Below are 16607 nucleotides of genomic sequence, written 5' to 3' on the forward strand. Positions count from 1 at the left end.
TAGGTGACAGAGTTGTCCAAAATACTGTTAGGGCTCCTCCACCGACAATTCACTCTGTTCTAGAGCCTTGTCAGCTCTCCCAGACTCATTGACAGACTATTATATTCAGAATGGCTTTGAAAATTTACAGTGCTTAGAAATGCACTTGAGACATCTAAAATGTCTTTATTTAGAAAGGAACACATGACACTCGCCAAATTTGTAGGTTTGAAAAACCACTTCCAATACAAATTAAAAGGCCTCTTCCTCACTGAAATGGGACTATCAGTATATGACTTGTCTGCTCAAGAGAAATAGTGGGTTCTTGTCTCTGACGTCGCAATTTAGTTTAAAATCACTCTCTTGATGACAGGGTACATACAGATGATGAAACTATAAAGATGACAGTCTAATCTTCAGAGATCACTGATCACTGATAAAAGATTAAATCACGGAAACATCTGAAAGGCCAGATTATCAGCTGGTTGGCAAACTCTCAGTACTGAAGTGTGCTGAGACACTACTGATAAGTAGTGCTTTTCCTATATGTTATGAAGAAATATATTCTCCTCCAAAAGAGGCAGATTAATTTTAATGCCTCTGAATTTGAGACACATATATATATATATTTTTCTCAATATTGATGCGATATGTGTAAAATGTTAAAAAAAAAGTATATACTGTAAAGTGCTCAAAATTATTGTTTTCCCTCAGAGTAATGCCCGATTGCGGAGAATTTTAATCATCACTGTTTGGAATTTGAACCAATTTTAAATATACGTACAAGAATGATTAGACATGCTGGTCCTATAAAACTCCAAATAAAGTTGTTTTCTGTGCTAAGCCAACATCTGAAAAGTAAACAATAAATCTATAAATACGTTTGTATGTACTTCACAAAACAACATTTTCAATGATACACAAAGCATATTCAGAGTTGCATTGCAAACACGTATGAGATCATTTTAACTTACACTTTGGTGGTGCCGTAATATCTATATCCTAGTGATGCTGAAAATGCAACTACCACCGCTGGGCTGAGATAGCCAAAGATATAAAAATTCTTGTGCAAAAATCCCTTATTGTAGATGACACCCACAACAATGAGATAGAGGTGTATGCCTTCAATGCACATCCAGGCAAAGGCAGCTAAAAAGAAGTAATGCAGCAGCCCCGCAATGATTGAACAGAAGAGCTAGAAACCAAAGAAAGAAAAGAACCTTAAGCAGTGTTTGCTTTAACACGAGCATAACATAACATCCTGACTTTCTCCATAAATTATGCCACTTGATAGAATGCTTGATCACGTGAAAATGTCCTCATCAAGTGCCAGTTTTTTAAGATGTACCACTTCCAGGTGAGCTTTAATGTGAGCAATCCTGTGATAGAACTGAGTGGCCATTCTTGTCCAGAAAGCTACACTTTTATACATTTATATTATGGGTGCGGTTGTGGCTACATCGCAGGTAAAACGTGGTATCTGTGTTATGATTTAAGTTGATTTCTGTTTTGGAAATGCCTTTCCTCTCATTAATTTTACTCATGGCCAAGGAGTGAAAATTATTGCTAATACCAGGCTAAATGAAATGTAGTAAATATCTTGATTATTGTGGCAAACATTGAATTTACAAAAGGGACAATGGATAATATATTTTACAAAAAACATTGATTACAGAATCACTGTCAGTTGTAAGATTATCAGGTAAACTTGAGATGGATTTCAGTTAAATATTATTTATTAGTATTTACTCTACAAAGAGAACTGGAGTTAGGCTTAGAAGAAATAATAGAAAAAGAAGTAGTTACACTCTTTTGTATTAGTGGAACTAACAGTATTACCGGAAAGGGAACATAATTCATAGTTACCTACCTATTGCACTTAATAAAAAGGAGTATAATCCAAGCATAATGAGATTATATGCTAAAATATATTAGGGGGTACCATATAAGGTTGAGAACACAGAGATCACTGGTAATTAAAATTTGGGAACTACGTTAGTGAGGAATTGAGATTGAAATATGGCTTGGAAATGGGAAGAACTTGATAGGTGAAACAGAATTGAAAATAAACACTCTAAGGAACAGGTGTTGGGTAAGGATAATATGGGGATGAAACCAAAGGAAAAATAGGCATCGGAGGAGAGTGGGTGGTATATAAAATTGGCGGCTGTTAGGAGGACCACTGCAAAACAACAACAACAACAACAACAAAACAGTTACGAAGTTTACAGTCTAGTGTATCGTATTTAAAATAGATGTTTGGTGGTATCTACTTCAGAAGAAAACCTTGATGCCTAGGGGTTCGTGTCAGTACTCAAAAGGCTTCTAACAAGGATGGTAATATGGAGACATTTTAATATTTTGTGGCCATGAGAATGCACTTCTCCGATCTCCACCTGCAGGGAGGGCAACTGACCTAGAAAAGGCTGCACTAGAAAAGGCATTGCCAAGTTCATGTATCCCACAGGCTGCTGCCACTAAGACCTTTCTCTTCTTGAGACACAGACTTTGGTTCAAGGACTTCTCAAAGGCCTCCTTGACAACTGTGCTGAATATTCCTGAAAAGCGCACTGCTGTGTGAAACACTTCCACCTACTTGCCCTTCCTTCCTTCTTTCCTTTACTCAGGGTCAGACTTGCATCTTGTTCTGATGACTTTCCAGTCTCTCTCTTCCCAGTATCTCTCAGCCATTCTGCCTAATTTATTTAATGCATGTTTAATTCCATTTTAATGCCTGCCCCTAGGAGCACCCACACTGACACAGTATAGAAACTTTAAGGCCCCAGATCAATAATGGAGGGAAACTGATTGTTAGGAAAGTGCAATGACCAAGTAGAGCCTATTTGTCATAGTTCAGCCTAGGAACCCAGCTGCTTTTCTGTTTTGTCTCTATATTAAGATAAACCTTTTATTTCCAAATCTCACTCTGTCCCTTCTTCCTTTGTTTAATGCCCATGTAAAAACACAACAAAACAAATAAACAACCAAAAAAAAAAAGGTTATGTCTTTAGTTTGTAGCAAAGTTTTCACTTGTCCCAAAGGTTCATCCTAACAAGGGACACTGTGCCTAATGGAATTGATAGGCAGGTTTTAGTTACATTAACATTAGCAAACTTAGAAAAGACTTAGGAACAAAATATATAGTATGTTTGCTCATTAAGCTCTTAATTATAATTCATGATTCTGTAACATGTATATTTAGGAAAGAAAAATTTTAGGAAATAAAAATAGAGAAGAGAGATCTACATACCTTATTAGTATTTGTATTGATCCCAACCAAAAAAACAAGTTCAGCAAGGAATAGGTTACAGCAGAGATTTTTGTGAATTGTTGTTCTGGTGCTTTGAATTTCACTGAAGAACCAGAAGGTAAAAATGCATATGGCAAGGCAAATCAATGAAATAATTATTCCTAGTTGAGTGATCCTTGTAAGAATATTATAATCTTTAATACCCTAAGGGAAAATAATAATAAAGCTGTTAAGAGAATAACTCAGTAACTTGTCAAAGGAACTACAACATATAATGAACTTCCTTTTTTGGAGAAACATTAATCAAAATGTTCATAAAATGTAAAAGTACAAATGTGCATTTAGATGAGAAAAATTTTGTACCTTTGAAAATGCTCAATATTCAGAGAAAACTGATATAAATCATGTAGCACTTTAAAAGTTCTGTAATTAGTGATATTTTTTTCTGGGCATAGTATATATTAGTATATGGTTTAACAATGTTATTGTCATCAGTTTCATAATATTAGAAAGGCAATTCATTATTGTAATATGAACATGGTTAATTAAAACAGATTTATCAATGGTATTAACAAGTCTTATTTCTATGCAGCAATTCATCTAAAACACATTAAACAAAGGTATGAGAAATGCTGAATATATAGAACATCAAAATAGGAAAGTTGAAAGACTGAAATGGAAAAGTTGGTCTTATTCTAACCAGATGAATATTTATATTTTACACACAGAGTAGAGGCTTCTTTTCTCACTTAACACTCAGGGAAAAAAGTCTTTATGACTGATGTTATGGTGAGATAGGTCTATCCGGCCACTTTAGATGGATTCTCAGTAGACATGGAAACTAATCTGATACTTAGCAAAGATTATGATACAGAGATATAAAATCAATTATATAATGTATAAGAAATATATTAATGATATACAATACATAGCAAGAAGCTATTCACTATAGATTTTTCATGTTTAAAAATCTTGTAGGGTTCTACAATATTAAAACATTGTATTGGTTATAAAAATGCTAATACTTATTGACCAGGTATCCAATATTTTACCTAATTTGTAATCAATAAAAATAAACTTCCAAGACAAAAGCAAATGCCCTTAAAACCATAATACATTAAAATGTATAAGTGGGTTTTTTTCATGTCGTATTTATTATAATATAATTTATTGTCAAATTGGCTAACATATAGTGTGTAATATGTGCTCTTGCTTTTTGGGGTAGATTCCCATGGTTCATAGCTTACATACAACACCCAGTGCTTATCCAAATAAGTGCCCTCCTCAATGCCCATCACCCTTTAACCTCTTTCCCCCAGCACCCCCATCTAAAGCAACAGAAGAGTCAATGGATAGATATTTAACACACAATCTTCTAGCTATTATAGACTAGATAAGTGCTAGACATTTTTAGGTTATTACAGGTAAGAAAGCAAAGATTAGGGGCGCCTAGGTGGCTCAGTCGGTTAAGCGTCTGACTTTGGCTCAGGTCATGGTCTCACGGTTAGTGGGTTTGAGCCCTGCGTCGGCCTCTGTGCTGACAGCTAGCTCAGAGCCTGGAGCCTGTTTCAGATTCTGTGTCTCCCTCTCTCTCTGACCCTCCCCTGCTCACAGTCTCTCTCTCTCTCTCAGAAATAAATAAAACATTAAAAAATTAAAAAAAAACAAAACCCCCCCAAAGATTAAAAAGGATAATGTTGGGGCTTTATCAATTAACTAAATATGATATTTACACCTAAAGAAACATAATTTATTCTCTTTACTGACATAATCAAGAAAAAAGAAGAAAATTGGCAGGTTTATAAATATGAAATGGAAAATTATCTTACGATGGAAGGACCAGAAGACATCAAAATTGCAAAATGTGTCAGGTGGTTACAGTGGCATGAGGTATGGGTGTCATTTGAGTGTGTCAGCTCACAGCCCTCTGAAGACCAACTACCATTCATGGTGTCAGAAGAGTAGTTCCAAAATGCACACTGACTCCTATAGTTATCTGTGGTCTGAAAAAGAGACATTTTACTAATGGAAAAAAGAGAAAAAATATACATCTAGTATCACATTTGCCATATTTAATATACTATTTTGTATGTCAATATAGTTAACACCATGCCTAAAACGCCAAGTATAAAATCAATGCTAATAAATGAATGCCACTGTTTTGTGGATGATTGAAGTTACTACAACAATGCTATATTTTATCAATTTCCATGTCACAGAAGTTGTTGTGAGAATTACTAATTATCAAAAGAGATCATTTAGAATAGTTCATGTTACATAATTATCATGCAATATTTAATTAATAAAAGTTTATTGGGTATATACTAGATCTTAGTCATTGACCCAAGTACTAAAAATATAATACTGAACAAAACAGGAGAAGTATTTGCATTGTTGATTTTATATTCTCATGAGATGAGAAATGATTAAACAAGAAAAATAAACCAAAGAAAGGGAAAAGAGGTTGGGTTGAGGTGGGTCTGAGGACTTCTTAGGAGATGATGTTAAAGTAAATACCTCAGTGAAGTTAGAGAGAGTAAACCCCAAAGACCTGGGAACAGAAGGTTCCAGTTGGAATGGAAAATGAAAAAGTTCTGAGTTGAGACTGAATAGGAATCTTCCAGAAGCATCTAGAAGACAGGGTAGTTAGGGTAGAGTGAACGAGATAAAGAGCAGTTGAAGACAAGATCATAGACAGGGTCTGATCTCATAGACTACAGGATGGCTGTTTAATAAACAGATTCTCTTAACCATATATTTATATTAAGTAAGCACAGCATAATATTATTATGACAACTACTTTTAATATTTCTTTGAGGTAATGGAGAAGTATATATTAATTGATAAAATTGCAAATAAATTATCAGGGAATCAAGAAACTGAAGGGGTTATCTAGGAGATAGCTTCTATTATTTTAGGAAAAAGATAGGATCCAAATTTTATTCTTAGAAAGAGGGAAACCATGAATTAGTACGTGTGTTGTCTAAAGAAAGTGATAAAATTTCATAGTGATCATTAGGTTGAATGGATAGAAGATTTGAACACAGAGGAAGATTAAGGACAATTTTCCCATTAATTTTGGTGAGGAATTTTTATTTAAATGTGTGTTGTGTTTTGTTTTGTCACTGTGTCAGAGATTGGTGAACTGGGTTGTCCTCGGCATCTCTTCAGCTGCCAAAATATTCTACTAGTAGAAACTGCAGAAAAACTATCAGACTAAGTGAAAGAACAATGTTTTTTTCTAGTGGCAAAAGGTCATTCAGCATCTGAAAATATCTAAGTTTCATTTCCATTCTTAGAACATTTCACACCTTCTTTTACACTGAACATAATGTCTACAAATGTTTAGTTTTGAGCTACTATTCTCTTGTATTTTCTATACGTTTAGTTTCTTTCTATGTTAGATGTCTTTAGTTAAAGTGACACATTTATATGGTGTGTAAGCATGTATGTTCTTTTAATCCCATAAACATGCAAATACAACTGTCAAGTTACAAGGCTCTCCAAATGGATCATTAAAGGTACTTTATTCAGGTACTAGGACTGAAGTTCTATTGGAAGTCCAGGAAACCATCAACTTTAAAAAAACCATCAACTCATTCATTTTTAGGTATATGAAAAAACTAAATAGTTTTTCTAATGTTTATTAGAGTTTTAATTACATAGGAGCTTGAAAATGATTTAGAATAACAATAAAAGGGTAAAATGGTCTCAGCTAATTTCTTTATGAAATATTGTAAACTTCTCTGTGATTTTATTTTAATCAGCATCTAAATCCCTGCAGCAAATATTATCTCAAATGGCAATTATTAATCAAACACCTCTGTCATTACCCAAAAGACATTTATCTCTTTGACTCTGATACATTTTTGTAACCCATTCATAAAAGGTACAGAGACTTCCAAAATGAATGATGTAATTAAAAATAAAACTAAAATAGAGCTTAATTTCAGAGAATCAAATGTGTAAAATTCCTTGATATTTCTTAGAAAGTTTACAGAGCACTGAAAGTAAAAACTTATTTTACAGAAAATTGAGTTGAAACTACTTTACTCTTTTATTTCAACTTTTAAACTTAAGAATTCACATATAATTAAGGTGACACAATAAAAATGTTCACTTCTCCCAATGTTTCACAATCATCACCAAAAGTCACCAGTAAAACAAGCTTACCTTTATGTGACTTAATGTAAATGCGATTTTTTCAAGTTCATACAGTGTGGGTGGGTTCGAGCTAATAGAGACGGAAATCACTGAAGAAATGACTCTTTCTTCCTCTTCAGAATTATCATAACTTTGAGGTTCCAATAAGAAGTTGTCAGATGATGAAAACAAGGGACCAATACTCTTATAATATAAAAATGCAACTGCAACATTGCCTATCAATCAGATAAGTGAATTTAGTGAAATTCTTATAAAAATATATATATTTAAGCTCTTAAACATAAGAACTTAACCATCAAAATTTTTATTCAAAGGCAGTCATACAAATACCTAGACACTAATATGTGGGTCATAATAAGGTCATGTCTATATAATCAAATCATATTAAGACATAGTCTCTGGCCTCTACGACTCTGAAATTATCACGGGACTATAGCACCCCATTGCACAAGCTATATTTAGAAGAAAAACAGTCCTAGATAAATGCATATCCAACTCCTAAGAATACAGGTGTGAAATGTATTCGCTTAAAAGATAAATTTTTTTATCTTTGCTATGCAAATATAGGAATTAGAAAGACAGTGGAAGAAAATTATCACTGACTTAGAGTATTCAGGAAGTTTAGAATTAAACAAGCTGTCAGATGCCACTGAGTTCCAGCTCATGCCCACTGAGATGTTTCCTACTTAATATTGATGACATATAGTTATGCAGTCTCAAGACAGGAAACTTATTGCCTTGCCAGGCAGCCATTTATCTGTGCCCCTTGACATTCTCCAAATGCAGTAGATCCACGTAAAACCCAGTACTAGAAATGCAACCTTATTAGTACAGAATATCATGTGACTATTTTCCCCTTAGCCTAGACATTATACTTATATTTAAAAAAAAATTAATGTTTTTATTTATTTCAGAGAGAGAGAGAGAGGGAGAGAGAGAGAGAGAGACACCGTGAGCAGAGGAGGGTCAGAGAGAGAGGGAGACACAGAATCTGAAGCAGTCTCCAGGCTCTGAGCTAGCTGTCAGCACAGAGCCTGATGTGGGGCTCAAACCCACAAACCGTGAGATCATGACCTGAGCCAAAGTCCGGCACTTAACCGACTGAGCCACCCAGGTGCCCCAACACTACACCTATATTAATGGATCTCAAATTGTCTTGGGTTTTGAAGCAGTTCATTACTACTGATAATAAGTGTGTGAACAACTCAAAATCTAGATCTATTATCTTTTAAAAATTCCTCTTGCCACTTAGATGATACACTTCTGCTATTTGTTGCACAGAATTATGGACACTAAGTTCAGAACTTTGCATTCTGAATTTACTCTCAGAATTAAAAGTTCTGGTTTCAGTCATTGCTCCAACTTGTGTGGCTATGGATAAACTGCTCTGAACTTCAGCTTCCTCACTTATAAAATGATAATAGTAATACTCACCCTAGCTACTTACAAAGCTAACATGCAGAATAATTAAATACCACATGAGTCTTCTGTAAAATTTAACGTACTAGGGTAATATGACTATTGTTACATTTATTAACTAGGAACATTACATATTTGCTTTAGGTTACTGGGACAACTTCCAATGAACTCTATATTGGTTCCCTCAAATTTGTGACACCAGCAAATAATGTGACAGGCATCAGTCAATCAAAACCATAAATATGAATGTTGATTACATCATTAAAATCCCTAAGAACTGTGCCCTCCAGCTGCCATCTTGCATCACCGCGTGTGTTCACCTAATCTCAGCTTGTCTTCCCAGGACCCCACGCTGCCAAGGCTAGACCCTCAACGCTGTCCCGTTTCCGCTCCAACAAGATGAAAGAAAGTATCATGAACCAGGAAAAACTTGCCAAACTGCCCAACTGTGCACTAGGAGAACTGCTTGCTTAAAGAAGGTGGTTCACAAGCAAGAGGTTGCTGCTTGCTGAAAGAACCGCTTGCTTAAAGGGCAACAGCAGGTGTTAAAAAAAAACTTCAGTTCTCCTTAAAGAAATTCAGGGAAAACAATACCTCTGGTGCTGAAGAAGTGAATATGTTCACAAATCAAGGAACAGTGGTCCACTTCAATATGCCTAAAGTCCGGGCATCCCTGGCAGCAGACCCTTTCACCATCACAGGCCATGCGGAGACGAAGCAGCGGACAGAAATCCTACCCGGTGTGTTAAACCAACTCAGTGCAGACAGTCTGACTAGTTTAAGAAGAGTGGCTGAAGCTCTGGACACACAGTCTGTGGCTGGAGAAGCGCCACTTTCTACCGGAGAGGATGAGGAGGAGAATGAAGTTCCTGATCTCCTGGAGAACTTTGGTGAGGCCACCAAGAATGAAGCAAACTGAACTGATTCAACTTCTGAAGAAGATAAAACTTTAAGAAGTTACTGGGAGCTGCTGCTTTGATTTTTTTTTAAAGCTTATTTTTATTTATTTTGAGAGAGAGCAAGTTGGGGAGGGGCAGAGAGAGAGGGAGACAGAGTTCCAAGCCGGCTCTGCACTGCCAGAGCCTGATGTGGGGCTCGGACTCACAAACCTTGAGATCATGACCTGAGTCAAAAATCAAGAGGCAGACTGACTGAGCCACCCAGGTGCCCCGGGAGCCGGTATTTTATATTGACTGTTTTTTAAAATTTTGTTCACGGATCTGATAAAATCTAGATCTCTAATGTATTTAAGCCTGAGCCCCTTGGATGCTGCAGCTATTTTCACTGTTTGCTTATACACAATTCATTCTTTGGAGCTAATGAAACTGAAGAAGCTTGGGAATAGAGTTTGAAACAAGGTTAATTAAAAAAACCCAAAAAACAAAGAACTGTGATACAAACCTAAGTCGTTCCACATCATAATATCACTCTAATGAATAATGTTTTTGGATATTGTTATGGTTATGTGAGCTAGACATTGCCAAAGTATATCATGATTCATGTTTTCTGTCATATCTAAAAAGGTATCACAAGAGAAGAAACATCGCTAAGAGGTGCTGAAATCTATGTGTATTAGCTAAGAGTATTTTCCTGAACTATCAGCTTAAGAAAACTTCTATCAAAGAAAGAAATGAAGTTAGTCTCACATGGTTGGCTAATGACATTATGAGGACTCTGAGTGATGGCAACTACTCCAGCCTTTGTTGTGGATGAACCAGGGCCTAGGCAGGATCTGAAAACCCTTTAGGTCAACTTGACCCTGTCTGGTGGATGAACCAGTTCATGTCACAGTGACTTCTCAAAAGTTGCAGTAGGAGTTGGTCCAAAACCAAATGAAGCCCCAAAAAGATAAGATGGATTTTTAAAATCTATTAATCATTCATTTCCTTTCTCTAGGAAAATATTTAACATCAATTTTTGACTTTGAGTAAAATGTGATTCTTGCTGCATAGAATGCTCCCAAATCCCTTGTTACCTCCGTTCTGAGGATTATTTCAGTATTTGTCCATTCTCCTTATCTGAACCTCTTCTAATTCTTATGATTTCTCACTGAATCTCGGCCTGATCTAACTTTTAAGTCTTTTATCAGATATGTACCTTCATTCAGTACGTGAAGGGTTTATTTGCTAACGACAGGAACTAAAATTCAGCCTATAAAAAAGACTAAATATCTACCCTGTTTCTCCATAAACCTCCCTTATTTTTCTATAAATGACAGTATGCAGATTTTAACTAGAAGCTTGTGTTTTACTAATGGATTTTTATCGGTAATGAATCATCACACGTAGACAACACAAAGCAGGTTTTATCAGTTTCTTAGACTTGCCCTTATTTTTAAGATACAGCCCTTAAGGAAATAAAATTTTCTCCCTGTGCTTTGGTGAGAGTTGACATTATGGTCTCTTTCAAGTGTCAGAGTTAGCATGCATGATCTTCAAATATAACAAAGCTATCATACATTCAGACAGGATCTCTTCGAGATATTCATTCCGTGACAATTTCATCATCTATCACTATAATAAGTATTGTCGATGGCTTTATTCTCACCTTTTAATTGTTTTCGAAATTTCAACAGTTTAACACAGTCTTTGGATTTGCTCCTAAAGATTATAGGTGTGCTTGGTGAATTAGACTATGATATAATAAATAGGGTAAGAGCCTTGAGTTCAAGGTATGGCCTACTTATTTTTTTGTTTTGTTTTGTGGCCTTCTGTTTCTTACTATTATATAAAAATGACAAGAAAAAAAGAAGAAGACAATATCAACAGATTAGGGAAAAATCCCATATTAGTGTTATACAAAGTTTTTAAAAGATATTCTTCTGAGAATGAATGTGCAGAATGTTAAAAAAATAAAGACACATCCATTTATGAAATGGTGGCTATAAAAGAAACCCTATGTGTGTTATTATAAATGCTTTTCATTTATATTTAGGACCACCCACATATTCTTTGAGAATCTATTGTAATTCATGCTTTCTCTAGGTACTGTATTGTGACCTGTATGAAAATGAAGACCATTCTTCTATTGCAGAGACTTTTTTCCTAAGTGCATTGCGTTAAGGGAGCAGATGCTGCTTGCTTGCCTTTGGTTCGATGACAAGGAAGAGCTGGTCAGGGTTGATTTCTTTGTTAACTTTCTCCCTACTAGTACTGGTTCTGTATTATTTGTTGTGCATGGAGACAGATCCATTAACTTCATTGTGCCTTAGTTCCATTGACCATAAAATGAGAAAATTAAGTTAGATAATTATCAAGTTGCCTGCTAGTAGTGGCATTTTCTGATTCCCTCCTAAGAAATCCTGCCAGTTGAGAAGTTTACTGTACAAAGACCAAGAAATGACAAACAGGAAAGAAATCCAAGCCTACACAATAACTTTCTGTCTTTCTGAACATTATTTGTCTTCCTCACACAATCACAAATTCAGTCTCTCCCAGTGAGGAATATGAAGGATTGCTGAAGAAGAAATGTTAAAAAGATTCTATGCAAATTATAGCACCTATGACTGCTGCAAAACAAGGATTACAGTGACAGCTCCTTTATGTATTTCATTAGAATTTCAACAATATCAGACAGTTTTAGAGATTGGGCATAAGACAAGAAGGTATAGATATTGTCAGCTAAAATTCTCACCATGTATTTATATCGGAATGAAAATCCCAAGTACAAATACAGATATTCTGTATGGAAACATCAAATATTTCCTATAAGAAACCACATGGGTACATATGATACAATCAAAGGCATGATAAGTATTTATTGCAAATCACTGACATATTGAATATAAGACTATCAAAGTCTTACCATATGAATCATAGGCAGCTTTTCTCTTTGGAAATATCTTTATATAATCTCCATCTACATTCATATGGGGATGAATATGTTTCATATGATTTGAATCAAAACGGAAAGCTTTGAGAGCTGAAACAAAAACCATGAAAATCATAAATTCTCTGAAATTAGTTTAATCAATGTTATTTGTTTAGTTAGGGACAATGTTATCCATCATTATTGTATTTCAACTTTTTTATGGCAGGTAGAACAAACAGATTCTAAACATGCTTGGACCTTATAATTTACATTTTAAAAATCTAACTCAAGTTTTAACTTTTTGATTCCACCATAGCACTCATAGTTAAACTGAATCTTTATTGAATTAAATAAAAGACAAAATATATACACAAGGGAGCTATTACTAAATCAAAGACAAGCTACCACAATGTTTCAGAGGATGGTATCTATAATATAATTTACTATATGGAGAGTGATTGAATTAAATTCTTGAGTGATAATTTCCTTACCTGGGGTAGTTCACCTTTTTTATGCAAGAAATCACACAAATGCAAGGATCTTATGTACAGTCATAAAACTTGCTACTTTAATTTTGAGCAAGTGATAAGTTATGATATGAGATAGTCATTTTTGCTTACCTACTACTATACAGCAAGATGTCACCCAGACAATGTAATATAGATGAATGCAATGGTTATCAGAAAATATACTTCATTTCCTCAGAACAACTTTATAGGCATCTTCAAATTGATTCAGGATTCTGAATGTTCTAAGTATGAGATTGCCTGAAGCAGGAAACATTCTAATTTGCTAGGTTGATTGCTTCATATCAAAAAATCTGTCTAGAACTATCTTTGGTCAAGGTAGATCCTAAGAAGTCCTGGGATGACTAACTCAAAATGACAAGGGAGTATTGTACTCTAAGCATTTAAATGCCAAATAGTTCAGGAATAGGATGAGGTGCAGAAGGCAGGAAGGAGGCAATGTTTAGGTATTCATCCTTTTAATTCATACTTCATTCATATCGCTCTTATAATGTGCATTGTCATCCATTCTTGCATTGATTAAATGGCTGCCAATTTAATTAGCAGTATTTTAAATATTTTCTTTCCCTTTCTAGAATGGCTTGTTTGGCAAACACTATTGTTTTGAAGCTGACCTTAGGTTCTTACCTATATCACTCGAATTAGTATCGAACTGAGTGGTCTTTTGGAAGTTCTGAGCTATCCTTAAGGTAGCCCGTTCAGTAGCATGCATCAGTTTTGTAAGATGAGTTCTTCGACGATTCGTAGGTAACTTGTCCCAAACTATAAATGTGTCCTTTTGAACAAAATTATTCACAGTTTTTACAAATTCCTGTTGAAAAAAAAAATAGTGTGCTTTTAAAATGTTGGAATCTTACATGAATCACAGATGTAAAAAAAGTTTAAAGCTCAGTTATATGGAGTTAAAGTTCTAAATACTTACAGTAAGAGTTGAATTAGCAAGACTGTCCTTGGTTAAGTTAGTGCTATTCGTGTCACCTAGTAATGGGGATGATTCAGCTAATATTTCTATGTATGTAATTATATCCATTGGAGAAAGATCTTTCACAGAATTTCTATAGACTTCTTGTAGCAAAGCCACAGGTTCTTTTATGTGTCTAATCTGTATAAAAATGAGTCCAGAGAAAAGAAACCAAATTAGAATACTACTGGGGCTTTTCAAGAATGTCATATTTATTCTAAGTTTGTTTTTCTTGTGCTATATATTAGTAAGTTATCAGACTACAGCTAAACCATAACATGCAGCACTGAAACTTGAAATTGTTTACAAAGGGTTAGCAAAAAAAAAAAAAAAGCACAGAAATTACTTTAGAAATGAAACAGCATTCTTGAATTCATAACTTTTAAACATTAGCTTTTAAAAGCTATGATAAACTATAACTTAATTTGAATTAGATTTTAATCAACCAGAGAAAATTCTTTATAATGTGATATATTGGAAATTTGCTTTTAGTTGATTGTTAGTCATGTTGAGAGTCACATTTTCAATCACATGATGATAATTTTGTAAATGTCCTACTTTATTTACTCTTTGAAATATTTCCTTTGAAGTACAAAATCTAGTTGCATTCATTATGTCTTCTTAGAATGTGGGAATGGGCCTGGGGTCAAAGTGTGATTTTACTATTTTATTCATCAACTTTATTTGTATGTTGAGAAAAAAAAATTCCAGTATACTTAATAGTGAAAAAGTAATATATGTTAAATATCTAAAAGTCTTCAATGTTTTGGGGATTTTCAAATTGCTCCTTTCTATACCTCAAACAAATTATTTAAATCTCTATATGTAAATAATTTAAACTCTACGAGAAGATCAACTGGTCATTCCTTTTTTTTTCAATGTTTATTTATTTTGATAGAGAGAGAGGGAGAGTGCTAGTGTGGGGAGGGGGCAAAGAGAGAGGGTCAGAGAGAGTCCTAGGCAGGCTCCATGCTATCAGCATGGATCCCGATACTGTACTTGATCTCATGAACTATGAGATCATGACCTGAGTTGAAATCATGAGTTGGATACTTAACTGACTGAGCCACCCAGGCACCCTGATTGTTAATCTTTTTTAAACGTGATATAGGAAGGATTTTAACTGAAACTAAAATGTCAAAATATAATAAATTCTTAATCCAACTAGTTTACTTACTTTTGTTAACATTTTATCAATATTTGCAGCAATACAGGCATTATCTAGATGGCAGTCTGCCCTCACATTTTCTGTAGAAAAAGAAAACAGACTACATAGTAAGTTTTTAAGAACACTTTTTTCCTCAGATGATTATATTAATTCTAATAATTTTGCTCCCTTAGTTAAATACTAAAAACACATTCCTAACACTTGAGTTTTGTGTTCATTTTTTTATTCATTAACATGTATTTACTTTTCATTATTTCAAAAATCTTACTCGTAATAAAATACACAGTGTTTATTTTCATTGCATTCATTTATTTTTTCTTATTTATTTTTATCTATTCAGTTTTATTCATTAAAATACACAATATTTTATGGAAAAATGGAAGAATATAGTCCCTCTATGGAATAAAGTATGTTAACTACATGAAACATATGGCCTACTTCTTCCACTAAATAAAGCAACACCTTTGCTTATTTCATTTTATAGACGATAAAGGGATACTGGCACATTTCTTAGAAGATGTAGTGCTTTGCATACTTCACTACTGTGCGGTATTATATTTTATATAGTTCTCCGATCATACATAAAATTTTGCAGTATAATTTACCTTGGCAGTAAGTGCCATCATTAGGCGCGAACTGTGACTTTCCTGTGGATGTCTGATAACCTTCCTTGCAGGAGCAGTTATACCCACCGTCCACGTTTTCACACACCGCGTGATCACCACAGGCAGCAGATCCACTGCACTCATCTATATCTGGAAATATTTAAAAAATTAAATTTTTTATTTAGTGCTTATACGGTTGCCCCCTTGCTGATACGATAATAGATACAGTTAGTGATCTCATATCAAATTTTACAACAAACCACGGAAAAATCCCATCATTTGGAAAATGATAGAGCAAACTTTGCCGCATATCATTTTTTTTAAAACCCTGATTTGGCCAATCTGTTTTGAAAGTGCATTAACAACCATCTTTCATGGACCAACCAAACTCTTGAATTATTTTCTGAATAGAATTATTCATCCCCAAAGCTGTTAAATTAATTCCCGTCATTGACAATTTTAACATTTAGTCCTAATTTAATAAAGAGTCAATTTTTTAAATACATTGAAAATTCTTTGTTGTCTAGTACTACAGTAAACTCAGTTTAGGGTAATCTGCAGGATAAAAAAGAATAGTTCACTTTCTTTCCAAAGCTTCATTTTTGCATGTAAGTTATCCTAAAAATTAGCAGAATGTGTGATGTAACTCCCTTAAATCTTACCACAACTTATTTATTACTTTTGTCCAGGTTATATTTTACTACAATTCTTAATACACAGTCAT

The 16607-nt window shown here is 34.3% G+C and overlaps 1 protein-coding gene and 1 pseudogene across 3 annotated transcripts in view; one reads left to right on the forward strand and one right to left on the reverse strand.

Moving 5' to 3' along the window:
• The window catches only part of ADGRL4 (adhesion G protein-coupled receptor L4), a 111337-nt gene that overhangs the window by 28792 nt on the left and 65938 nt on the right, over window positions 1-16607 (reverse strand). Inside the window, exons 4-13 of one of the 3 annotated variants that reach the window (XM_077771131.1) lie at window positions 15884-16033; window positions 15288-15358; window positions 14072-14251; window positions 13777-13960; window positions 12617-12733; window positions 7403-7608; window positions 5059-5232; window positions 3230-3433; window positions 954-1174; window positions 764-830 (exon numbers count right to left, since the gene is read on the reverse strand). In XM_077771131.1, the coding sequence (XP_077627257.1) occupies window positions 764-830; window positions 954-1174; window positions 3230-3433; window positions 5059-5232; window positions 7403-7608; window positions 12617-12733; window positions 13777-13960; window positions 14072-14251; window positions 15288-15358; window positions 15884-16033 (1574 nt within the window). The remainder of the gene's footprint in view (window positions 1-763; window positions 831-953; window positions 1175-3229; window positions 3434-5058; window positions 5233-7402; window positions 7609-12616; window positions 12734-13776; window positions 13961-14071; window positions 14252-15287; window positions 15359-15883; window positions 16034-16607) is intronic. The other 2 variants (XM_077771130.1, XM_077771129.1) reach the window with 2 other exon arrangements.
• LOC144237421 (transcription factor BTF3 pseudogene) lies at window positions 9429-9731 on the forward strand (annotated as a pseudogene).

The sequence above is a fragment of the Crocuta crocuta genome, unplaced genomic scaffold, assembly GCF_008692635.1.
Source record: "Crocuta crocuta isolate KB4526 unplaced genomic scaffold, BGI_CrCroc_1.0 scaffold125, whole genome shotgun sequence".
NCBI classification, from domain to species: domain Eukaryota; kingdom Metazoa; phylum Chordata; class Mammalia; order Carnivora; family Hyaenidae; genus Crocuta; species Crocuta crocuta.